General features: G+C 37.2%; 1 protein-coding gene across 1 annotated transcript in view; it reads left to right on the forward strand.

Annotated features, from left to right (window-relative positions):
- Positions 1 to 11,840, forward strand: part of LOC111371145 (AP-4 complex subunit mu-like) — a 35,844-nt gene extending 24,004 nt beyond the window's left edge. Inside the window, exons 10-13 of the mRNA XM_022993053.1 lie at positions 8,645 to 8,732; positions 8,872 to 8,932; positions 9,048 to 9,121; positions 11,502 to 11,840. Coding sequence (XP_022848821.1) covers positions 8,645 to 8,732; positions 8,872 to 8,932; positions 9,048 to 9,121; positions 11,502 to 11,600 — 322 coding nt within the window. The 3' untranslated portion in view covers positions 11,601 to 11,840. The remainder of the gene's footprint in view (positions 1 to 8,644; positions 8,733 to 8,871; positions 8,933 to 9,047; positions 9,122 to 11,501) is intronic.
- Positions 11,841 to 13,198: the final 1,358 nt, after the last annotated feature.

The raw sequence follows: 13,198 nt of genomic DNA on the forward strand, positions 1-13,198 counted from the left end.
CTCCTGTAGGCCTAAATCGAAGTTTGGACCTAGTTTAGGGTGCGTGCTGATGTTTGCTACAACCCTGGGGTTCTTCTCGTTGAGGTCAGTGTCTCCTTTTGTCATCACCAGAATCTGGGTTGTCTTCTTTCTGCCAATCATCTTGTCTATCGGGTTGTTCCTCCATGGGCTCGCGATTCTTCTCAACAGTTAACGCAGTCATCATCTGTGTGATTTTGCGAAATCTCACGCCTCCTTATTGTTCTTCACTGGACTCATAGTGATTCTTAATAGTCATCGTAGTTAGCATCTGTGTGATATTATGAAGGGTTTCATCAATCTTCTCGATTCGTTATTCGAGTTTTTCGAGCCTCCGTTCGTCGTTAACGGTTCGACTGCCACCAGGACCATTGTCAGCCATCAGAATAAGCCAATTTCCTTGCTTTGATACTGATGTAGAACGAATAACAAAGAATGAAGAAGGAGAAAGGGGGAGGAGAAGGGGGAACCGAGAGGAGAACACAGAGAGAGGGAAAATGGCTACAACCACTTTATTATTCAATCAATTCATCAACTGAAAAATAACAATGTAAAATAGGTTTAAATACTGAAGAATACTGCAAACCTAAGGCCAAGCTCAATACACAAGTCCGTAAAATTAAAATAACCTAAATCCAACTAAAATAATTAAAATTGGACTGGGATGTCCTCATCAATTCTCCCAGGGTGGGAGAGAAAACTCGACCCTGTCGAGTGGCTATATCACCATAGGCATCCGTCAATCTCCCAACCATAGGCTGAGTGGTTGGGCAAGCTTCTTCCGACGTTTGTAGAAATGCGTCAGTGGCGGTCTGAACCTGGTGTCCTCACCAACTCCTCTCGGGTGGACGGGAGGCGATCTGGGCTTATGAAGATCCTGCTGACTTCGATAAAAATCTAACAAATCTGAGTCCAATTACTGTAGTCTCCCTGGAGATCCATGCAGAGTCACAATCTGGTCGACCAACCCAATGAACAAGGAAGCGCTGAACCTCTCCATCATTAGTGAACACAATTTCATCATCTAAAATAGTATCAATTTTTTCTTTGTGTGCTGTGAGAGGTGGTAGTGGGTTAGAAGGGGTCAAAGAATCAGGGTCAAGGTCCACAATAGGAGATGACAGAGGATCATCTGAGAGAATGAAATGACCTTTATAAGCTAAGGTCCTCAACATTGAAAGTAGAGTGGTAACCAAGGTGTGGTGGAATGTCAACAATATATGCATTTGGACCAACCTGCTTTAAAATTTTAAAAGGACCAGCACTACGAGCTTGCAATTTAGAGGCGGGTCCATGTAGAAGCCGCTCTGGCCTAATGTGAACCATAACGTAATCCCCAATATTAGACTCAATATGTCGTTTGTGTAAATCAGTTTGGAGTTTATATTTTGCATTACTAGCTTCAATTTGTTTATTGATCTCAATATGCAAGTCACGAAAATGTGCAAATGCTTCGGCTGATACGGACACTCTAGCGTGTGGGGACATAGGGATGAGATCTAACGGTTTCCTAGGCTTGTACCCATGAACGGCTTCAAATGGACTCATACCTAGTGAACGATTTATAGAGCTATTGTACGCAATTTGAGCTACAGGAAGGATCAAATCCCAATTTCGAAGGTTTTCCCGGACCAGACAACGTAATAGGTTCCAAGACTTCGATTAACTACTTCAGTTTGACTGCCAGTCTGAGGGTGGAAGGCCGTAGAAAATTTCAATTTGGTACCCATCTTGTGCCACAAAGTTATCCAAAAATGGCTAGTGAAACGAACGTCCCTATCAGACACGATGGTCTTGGGAAGCCCATACAATTTGACAAGTTCATTAAAGAATAACAGGGCAACCTTAGACGCATCCAACGTCTTGCTACAAGGGATAAAATGAGTAACCACAAAAATGGAGTCATGCTTCTTTGGGGTGCGTGGAAGTCTTAACACAAAATTGATACTAACATCTTGCCAAGGACAATTAGGGACAGGGAGGGGTGTATAGACCTGTGTTCTGCTTCTTCTGCTTACTCAATTGACAAATGTTACAAGTACTAACAATCTTAGCCACGTCTTTTTTCAAGTTAGGCCAATAGAATTGACGCTCAACTTCCTCTATGGTCTTATCACGTCCAAAATGACCGGCTAATCCTCCCGCATGAATTTCCCACACGATGAAATCTCGCACTGAAGTTCGAGGGATGCACAATTTATTGGCTCTAAAGAGATAACCCTCCTCAAGTCGGAAGCCATCTGTAGCGCTTGATTGTCCTCTCTGCAAATCGAGAAAGATATCTTTAAAATCGGGACACGCCTCGTAATCCTCCTTAAGTCTTTCAAAATCGATGACCTCGACACTCATGATCGACAAAAGGGAGACACGACGACTTAACGCATCAGTTGCTTGGTTCTCTACGCCCTTATTTTTTTTAAAACAAATGAATAGGCCTGTAAATATTCGACCCAACGACCATGCCTAGAACTTAATCTTTTCTGGGAGTTGAGTTAACGGAGGGTCTTGTGATCCGAATAAAGGACATTCCTGGGGTAACAAATAGTGGCGCCAATAGCGCAAAGCCTGGACCACTGCATACAGTTCCTTATCATAAGTGGAGTACCGCTGTTTGGCCTCATTTAACTTCTCACTGAAATAGGCAATAGGGTGACGATCCTGATTTAAGACTCCGCCTATGCCTACCCCGGAGGCGTCACATTCAACTTCAAAGACTTCGGAAAAATTGGGAAGACGCATGACAGGGGCCTCCATCATTCGTTTCTTGACTAACTTAAAGGCCTTAGCCACCTTTTGTGTCCAATGAAACTCCCCTTTCTTCATGCACTCCGTAATAGGCGCCATGATAGTGTTAAATCCCTTAATAAAGCGACGGTAAAATGTAGCTAAGCCGTGAAAGTTTCGGATGTCATGAATAATTTTAGGCTCAGGTCAGTCAATAATCGCCTGAACCTTAGCAGGGTCAGCGGATACCCCTGTCGAAGAGACAATGAACCCCAGAAAAACGACTGTGTCGGTGAAGAAAGAGCACTTCTTGACGTTAGCATATAGATTAGTTGCACAAAGGGTAGAGCAGACTTGTGTAGGATGAATAAGAAAGAAAGAAGAAGGAACGAGGAGGAGAAACAGAGAGAAGGGAAAAGAGGAGAAGAAACCAGGAGAAGAGAGGGAAGGGAGAAAACGGTTGCAAGCCAAACAATATTTCAATTCTAATTCATCATCGTCTCCAAAATTACAATGCAAAATAGGTTTAAATAGTAAAACAACCCTAACGAGTTTGGGCCTGAGCCCATACAAGTCTAAATTTAAATAATAGTCCAAGAAAATAAATAAAACTTAAATAAAATAAGTAAACGTCGTCCGATGTCCTCAACTTGACCCTGTCGAGTGGATAGATAGTATAGACTACAGTTAATTTGATACTCTAAATACTTCAAGTCAAGCCACGGGGGACGATCTTTTTGAAGAACCAAATATCTGAACTCCACGGTTGATAACAATGCAAATGGCAACTTGTCCTCAAGAATATGATCCGACCAAGGCGGACGATCCCTCATTTTAATCAAGTATCGACATTGGACTCCAAATAACAAGTACTCCTGCAACTCATCTCCAAAATCTTCACATGATTGCGTATAATGTGGAGCACAATAAGAACGTTGATCTACCCAACAATTAAAGAAGCACCGATTCTCTCCATCAATGGTTAACACAACCTGTTCATCTAAAATTACATCAGTTTTATCTTTGTGTGCTGCGACAGGTGGTATTCGAATAGACATAACAAAAGATTCGGTGTGGGAGTTCTCAGGTAGAGATAGAAAAGGATCAACAAAAGTGTTGAAATAGCCATTGTAAGTATCGAAATCCTTAACAAATAAAATAGGGTGATGGTCATAATGTGATAAAAGATCATTGACATAGGCATTTTGACCAACATGCTTTGAAATTTTAAAAAGACCAGCATTACACGCTTGCAATATAACATAATCCCCAATATTAAATTCAAAGTATTGTTTATGCCAATTAACTTGAGGTTTATATAATGCTTTACTTGCTTCAAATTGTTTATTGATCTCAATATGCAAGTTATGAAAATGTGATACAACTATCTCAACTGACATAGACACACAAGCATGTGGGTGCATGGGAATAAGGTTTAGAGGTTTCAAAGGTTCACAACCAAGAATAACTTCAAAGGATTTTAGACCTAAAGACCAGTTCACAAGATCGTTATATGCAATTTGAACAATTGGAGGGATCGAGTCCCAATTTTCAAGATTTTTCTGGGCTAGAGACTGTAATAAATTGTTAGGATTTTGGTAAGCACTTTTGTTTTGACCATCAATTTGAGGTTGGTCAGTGGTGGATAATTTTGCCTTAGTATTAACCACAGGTGACCGGATTTTCCAAGGGTGACTGGTGACATCGTCAAGCTCTTTAACTTGGGTAAGGGTATGGCATATAACATGTGATCGAGAATTGTCAGAGATAAGGGGTATAGTATCCAAAGTCTTGGGAAGAGTCTGGATTCCACCTAAGGAAGTGTCCTTACTATCATCCAAGTCATCAAAATCTTCAAGTTTAGGTTCATAGACTAGATCTTCCAACGGCTCCTCTATTACATTCTTTCGTTCTTCCATGACTAAGGTTCGATTAGGACATTTAGAAAAAATGCGACCAAAGTCTTTACAGTTGACGTACAACAAATGAGAAGAAGACCTTGGAGTTTCAGAAATTCTACCCTGATTTTCCAAGATTGGAGAAATATCAGACGGGCGAGGTCCTAGAAGGGACTTAACGGGAGAAAGTGGAGCCAGTGACACCGAAGGATGATTGTCAATATGCTTTCTACCTAGAGAAGATCTTGGACTATCACGACCTTTACAATTATTTTTCCAAATAGCAGGAACATTAGACGGAGAAGGTTTTATTATAGACGTATGATGAGGCGACGCTAATGAGATGGGTGAACGACGATGACCACGCTTTTCATATGGAGTACTAATAATCAACTCATAATCTCGAGCTAAAGAGTAAGCGTGATTAAGAGTAGTGACGCCTCGAAGGAAAAGCTCGCGCTTAAAATCATCTCTCAAACCTTGGCTAAACCTACTCAAAGTCGTGCTCTAATCCTCAATTAAATGACATTTTGTTCGAAATTCCTCAAATTGCGCGATATACTCAGTCACTAATTGATTTCCTTGTTTAAGGGCATTCCATTGAGTAAGAATTTCAAAATTATCTCGTTCTCGCTCACGAATTTGATTCCTATTCCTATCCCTATCCTTACGATCGGGTCGAAAGTATTTTTTAATTACCTTGTCGACGATATTGTTTATTATGAGACACCTTAGAATTATCAATATCAATCGAATGAGGGATGTGTTTAAAATTTTTCAAACTAACAGATAGGGCCTTACTCTCTTCAAGAGTAGCGGTCATTTGAGTCTGAATAGCCGCTATTTTTCGGGTGAGTGCATCGAATTGTGAGGGGTTCATGTTTAAGGTACTAGAGCTAGAAGTGACAAGATGACCAATATGTAACTACATGCACTGTAATAGCAACTTAATGACATGCAATAGAGAGATCAACGAACAAAAAGTGCAAGTAATGGAAAATGAAAATTTGAGCTATTTTACTTTTTTTAAATTTAAATTTTGGGACTAAAATTATATACAACAAGCTAGTACTGCTGGTATATGTAAAATAATAAAGCAATGGTCAAATACTAATCAAAATCTAATCACGTAAAATAAGCATGTTAAAGTGAGATTTAACGAGGTCAATGGATCCAATTACGTGAGTTTAGATAAAAATAGATCAGCAGCAGCACACAAATTTAATTGATGTAATTTCAAAATGAAACAGTAATATAAACCAACAATAAATAAAAAGAACTTCCCTTTTGTTCGTCAAAGTAGTCAAGTCAGATCAACCAGAATAAAAGATGTATTTGTAAATAATAGAAAAGACGTTTCTTCTCTTTTTTTTTTCACTTTTTTTTTTCACCTTTTTTTTTGGAACTGCAGAAAATGATAAATAAAAAAAATAAAAAGAAGAAGAAATTTCGGGTGTGAATAGTACCCGTGAACAGTAACGATTTTTTTTTTAATACTACAGAAAGAAAATCAAAATTTTGGAATCCCGGGTGTGAACAGTACCGTGAACAGTACACGAATTTTTTTATTTTTATTTTTTTTTTGAACTAGGAGAGAAAACTGCTATCTTCCAACAAATCCTTTTCTTTTCTGCTGTTCGATAAGTTTTGGGAATTGGGAAAGAAGAAAATTTTGAGTTGTAAGAGAAAAAAACAAAAAAATATCCAAGATTTAGCTCTGATACCACTTTGATGTAGAACGAATAACAAAGAATGAAGGAGAAAGGGGGAGGAGAAGGGGGAACCGAGAGGAGAACACAGAGAGAGGGAAAACGGCTACAACCACTTTATTATTCAATCAATTCATCAACTGAAAAATAACAATGTAAAATAGGTTTAAATACTGAAGAATACTGCAAACCTAGGGCCAAGCCCAATACACAAGTCCATAAAATTAAAATAACCTAAATCGAACTAAAATAATTAAAATTGGACTAGGACGTCCTCATCAGATACTAATTTTAGTGCGGAAATATTATGAAATTCTTATAATAAGAATTGAAATAAGAAATATGCGGGAATAACTTACTTTGTATTGATCGAATAATGATTAATTGTTTGAAAAGTGTACAATGATCCTATATTTATAGGCAAAATTATTCCCTACAACTAATAGTGTTAGGAAATCAAACTAATGGAAATTATAATCCTAATCAAATAAAATATCAAAGCCCTATCACAATTACAAGAAAACTAAATAGAAAATAAACTCCTAGCAAAGATAAAACATAATTGTTGTAGGAAATTATTAATTATAGTTGTGATGTACTACATCATAAAGAAACTCTTGAAAGAGCTAAGGTCATAGCGAAACTTCCAATCAAACTCTACTGTGAAAATAAAACAATCATCAACATTTCTCTCAATCTAGTTCAACATGGCTGAATCAAGCATGTAGAAGTGTATAGACATTTTATCAAAGAAAAGATTGAAAATGGAATTATTTGTATGACGTATGTCCCTATAAAAGAGCAGACAGTAGGCATCTTCACCAAAAGACTACCTCGCCAAAATTTTGATGATTTCATTAGCAAGTTGGATATGATCTACATCTACAATCTAATTTGAAGGGGATTATAGAAATCTTGAAAATTATATCATAGCGAAACTTCCAATCAAACTCTACTGTGAAAATAAAACAATCATCAACATTTCTCTCAATCTAGTTCAACATGGCTGAATCAAGCATGTAGAAGTGTATAGACATTTTATCAAAGAAAAGATTGAAAATGGAATTATTTGTATGACGTATGTCCCTATAAAAGAGCAGACAGTAGGCATCTTCACCAAAAGACTACCTCGCCAAAATTTTGATGATTTCATTAGCAAGTTGGATATGATCTACATCTACAATCTAATTTTAAGGGGATTATAGAAATCTTGAAAATTATATGGGATGATTGTGATTGATTCTTTGTACTTATTTAGTTAGGCACATTTGTTCTTTCCCTATTTAGGAGATTATTTTCCCTTTTTTTCTCCTTCATTGTATTATAAATCAAGACCCATAAGCTTGTATCTTTCATCAAGAAATTTAGAAATCTTCTTGTGATTTCACATTCTTCATTTCAATCCCAAAATACAAATTTCCAGGTTGTCTTTCATATCCCAATTTAAATCTCCTTATATGTCCATTCAAAATCTCATTCAAGAAAAAATCTTATCTTGATAATCCCTTAATCAACCTTTCCAGAACTGTTGTTTAATCCTGTTTGTGGAGCATAAACACTAATTGAGTCTTCTACTGAAAGAAATCTAACTAATAATATCCCAGCCCATTACCCTAATGACTTCATTCTTTAAACCTGTTAAAACAATAACTTTTACCCCATTTTTTATTATTTTTCTTTTTGTGTACCATAATATATATCCCATGTTGCTGCGCTCCCTAACTCTTTTGTCCTCTTCCACCCATTTGACCTGCCCGCTATACTAACTTTCCTCCTATGCATCACATTGACTAGTTCTAAAGAGTTCCCTACTTGTTCCCAGTCTTGCAAGTTTCTGTCCTAATTCTAATTTCTTGATCTAGCTTCTTTACCTATGACCATTAGGAGGGTGTTTGGGAGATATTTTTATGTAAAAATACATTTTTGAATAGTAAATTGATGGAAAATATGTGGTTGAAAAATAAGGAAATTTTTTTGATTTACGTGTAATATTTTTTTAATAAAGAATGTGTGGTTGAAAAGAAGGGAGAGAAAAATGCATTTTGAAAAAAATGGGTACCAAACAGGCTCTAGATCTCGGGTATCCTTGCCTGCTTAGGTTTACATTGGGAAGCATCTAAGACTAATGGAATTGAATACTTCATTATTGTATAATATCTTTCCTCAAAATTTTGAATAAGTTGATTGTATTATTGCAGAACCTCATTATCTGTCAATGTTGTTATGGTTCATATAGTTTGCCCCCTTTTTGTGACTCTGAATAATATAAATATATCTTCTTTCTTTTAATTTCAGAGTTAATTATGAATTGGAACCTGGAGCAGTTGGACAGATGACTGATTTCAAAGAGTCGAACAGGCGACTTGAGTGGAGTTTGAAGAAGGTAATATCTCTTGCCGCTGCACACTGGTGATTAAAATCAGCTATTATGTGAACTTATTAAACTTCCTTGTAATTAGTGATTTATTTATTTATAATTTATTTTTTAGAAAGAAGTTGCTAATAGATGTGATATTCAACAGATTGTTGGTGGGTCTGAACACACTCTACGTGCGAAGCTAACTTGTTTTCAGGAGTCACATGGTATAGTGATAAGAGTTATTTTATACCTTGTTTCTTTTGGCGAGCTTATACTTTGGTAATCAGTATTCCACTTGTAGATCTTCCCTATAATTATGTTATTATTGCTGATACATAGGTAATATCACCAAAGAAGCTGGACCTGTGAGCATGACATTCACCATACCTATGTATAATCCGTCAAGGCTTCAGGTGAAGTTGTCATTTTGAAAACACTTCCTTAAGAAATAAAATGGGACCCATCCTTTGGAATTCTTGTGGTTACGAAAGTTCTCAAAATTGCATTTTGTTTAAGCAGTTCCTCATTTTAGCAGTCTGCCTCGCATGATCTTGGTTTGATAGTCCCTATATGATAATACCCAGAAAAGAACTTCATCTCTTGTATGTGGCATGAGCATTATTTCTATTTTGCATCTAAACGTCCACCTTCACAAGAGGGGGAAATATGTAGTTTTGCGTTGTGCATATGCCATATTTCCAAAGTGATAAGACACTGGCAATCTTCAAATTCTATCTAATGTTCCATTTCAGTCGTTTAATTTATTTCTGCTTTGACTTAGCCCTTTATAACCTGTTTTGTTTTCCTTCTATACATTTAAATGAGTATCACTTTAGCACCGGCATCACTTTAACCACCTAACCAATTTACAAGTGTCAAATTGGCATCTAATTCTTTGGGAAACTTAGTTCTATTTACTTGTAGGATAAAGCAACGAAAAGACAAGTTATTTTTTTTTCCTTTAAAAGTTTGAAGCCGCCTTTCCTAATTATGATTTGTCCTTTAATTTATATAAATTTGGTTATCACAAGATTTTTCGGTTTCAGTTGTATTACATTGTCACTAAGCTGTCCAATAGGAGGTTAAATTGATGACATGGCATGTACACGTAGAATCCAATGAAAAACGGATATCTGGACTAACATGTGTGGCAGCACTCATTTCATGAGGTTTATCCCTAGCTAAACAGGCTCTGGAATAAAGAAAAACCAGAACACAAAAATCTGACCATTCTCTCTTTCCCTATCTCGTCATGATTACAAAGTATTCTTCAAAACAACCATCAGCACTAATCTAACTATTTGATGCGAGGATAACATTTGAGTGACAGAATGAAGTTGAAAAAAACCTGTGTCTCAAGATCCTCGAGAAGTTGTTGCAGTCCAGGTAAAGCCCATTTCATCCCTTTCTTACTGTCCTTCACTCTCTACCTCCCTTTCATCCCTTCTCCCACAACCTCAGGAGGTTGTTGCGGATCCTGGCCTGGGCATAGACTCTCCCTCTTCTGACTGCGTCCCGTTCCTCGTACACCCATTTCTACCATTCACCTCTATCATATCTACATCATCCTTATTTACAACTCCGTATCACACGAGCTCTCTATACAACCTCATTGTCTACATTTCTGGTGAAAGCTTTCATTATTGAAACGTGGTAATATTTTACGTGTTATTATTACAATGAATGCAGGATGATTACATTAGAAAACTATTATTAGTTAATTAATTTAGTTTGGTCATCACCTTTCATTTTGGAGTTCGAGGTTATTATTGTGATGTAGGTTGCTGAATGGTTGGTGAGCCATTGGTAAAGTGAGATGGAGCTCCGAAGGAGGTCTTTTTTTCAATGGTGAAAGTTGATCCATTGGATTTTTTTGGATGTGGGAAGTAAGCTCTGAGGTTATGTGGTATTGTGTAAGGGAAAATTCAGTTTGGCTCATGTCACTGGGTTTCAGGGTTGTGAGTGTGGTCAGTGAACCGAGGGGGAGGTGATTGGTGAAGAGGTTGGGAGGCTGACAGTTTTGGGTTGAAATGGAAGTTGTGGGTATGGTGGATGGGCTAACAGTGGAAGGCAATAGCCTAGAAGTAGGTGGTTGGGCTAACCATTGAGTTTTGGTTGTTGTATAAGGCATGGCTGCGGGTGCTTTGGCACGTAGTGGTTAAAGACAATAAAGGCAGGAAGTGGGATTGTGTATGTAAGGTTTCGGGGTTGTAATGGAAGCCTGATTGTGATTTGTGTACTCAAAATATATAGAAGAGGTGAGTTACGTAATGAGGATACGTAATAGGTTGGGAGTCCTTGAGAAGGGAAAAATTCTGGCTGTTGCTTTTGTGGTGAAAAGGAGAGAATTAGTTTTGTTCAATTGTTTAGTTATTGAGTAGTTTTGTAACTTTGCTTAAATTATAATACCAGTTATACCCCTTCACACGTAGACAAGTCCACTTCAGCTGATTTACATTTTGAATGCCTTGTTTGCAGATCATGTAAAAAATTTAACAACCTATTGGACGGAGCATGGATATAATTGAAATGAAAAATCACCAAATTGATACAAGTCTAAAATCTCATCATAATTGAGAAAATCCATGAAGTTTGTGGGTAGAAGAAAAAGCTTAAGGTCTAAAATGATTATTTAATAAATGCTTAAGGGCTGCCAGTTTATCTACTAGCATCTTGATTTTGCTTTCGACAGTTTGAGAAGAGAAAATTTGAATGAGATGGATGACATTCATAGAGGTTTCAGACTTTTTCAGTTTTACCGTTCTTCACATGTTCTTTTATGCATTGTTGCAGGTAAAATATTTACAGATAGCGAAGAAAACCAAAACTTCCAACCCTTATCGGTGGGTGAGATATGTTACTCAGGCCAATTCTTATGTAGCTCGTATATGACAAAAGTCATGCCCCTTCCCTGTTAATGTATTAACTTGCATTCTTCAATTTCTGTTTGGCGTTAAAAGTGGTGACTATTGGCTACATTAGCATTTTCCTTCTTTTGACAACTCTCCCCTAACTTACCATAGTTGATGCCTTTGTGTGCAGCATTAGTTAATCAATAAGATTTGAACATGAACTGTGAGCAATGTAATAACCTTTTGATTGGTTGTTAAGCGATATTTTGTTCCTGGCCTACTATGTTACATAGGTCGTTGCCCTTGGATGAAATTAGTTGTAAAACTTGTATTTATGAGCTCTATAGGGTACTACGCTCAATCAATCTAAAACCAAAGTCCAATGGGTTCAAATATCAGTCGTTGTCTGGATGTGAAATTCTGGAAGCTAAAGTAGAGCTTCACTTCACATTTCAGTTTACAGGTTTGAAATTACGACTTATCATTCTGTTGTGATTGTCTCGCTCTCATTAGTCGTAGCTTGGCCTACCATGGTTTATCAACATCTAAATGAGATTGATTTATTAATCTTATAGCTTTTTTAAGTCAAGTTGATACGAAGACGTTCTGTTTGTTAAACAGTGACAAGCTTAGTTTCTAGACCACATATTCAATGTTCAGTGTAGCGCAGAGAAGATAGTGAAGTGTTGATTCCAGGTTCAGTTAAGCTTTTAATTGTAGTACGTGAAGTGTAGGTACATTTTATTAAATTGCAAGAACTCCAAGTTCTCCTGTACTATTAAATAAGTGATTTAAAGGAAGCAAGCAACGTGTTCCCATCTGGTCATTAATTTAATCCAATTTTGCAACGTGCTACTTAATTGATTTTGAATGCTCGCCTCGTTCATGTCCATTTGACCGTTAGCAAAATACATATGATTTCTTGACTGTAGTACGGGAAGCATGTTTATCTATCCGTTCAGTTAGTATGCCTTGTTAGTTATAAAACAGGTGACACAATCAATATACCTAACATGTGAAATGGGCAACGAGTTCATGGCAAACGCCACGGGACGACCTTTGTTTGTGCCGCTCTATGTTTCCACCATTCTATTTGGGCCCTTCAGTGCCTCTTTAACTTTTTTAAAGTGGAAATTACGTCACACCTTAAAAATAAGTTCTCAATTCTAAAATAAAGTTTAAAGATTTTTTATTCAAAAATTAGGTGATGATTTATTTTTAAATAATACTAATAATAATAATATAAAATTAAATTAATCTATCTACCCTACCACATCCACCCCAACTAAATTAAACTCTCAAATCCTAATTCATTTTCCTACCTATTCTCTTTCTTTACCCCTTTCTATTCACCCACTTGAAACCTCTCTATTCTGGCGTTGACGTCACTCCTCTGGCATGATGTGATCGTTGATCGTGTTCGTTGTGCATGTCAAAGCAGTATCGTTGTGCGTAGCGATGCTTTGTTGCGGCAACATCGTCAAAGTGCCTCGCTTTGAGGTGTTTCTACAGCTGTGCGCAATGCCGTCTCCCATACTGAATATAGATGGAGCGTTGTTGTCGCCTCCATTAATGTTGATTTTTTTATTCGGTCTGCTGTGGATGGTTTGCGCTGTGGATATTGGAGTTTTGGGGTGT

This window comes from Olea europaea, chromosome 22 (assembly GCF_002742605.1).
Source record: "Olea europaea var. sylvestris chromosome 22, O_europaea_v1, whole genome shotgun sequence".
Lineage (NCBI taxonomy): Eukaryota > Viridiplantae > Streptophyta > Magnoliopsida > Lamiales > Oleaceae > Olea > Olea europaea.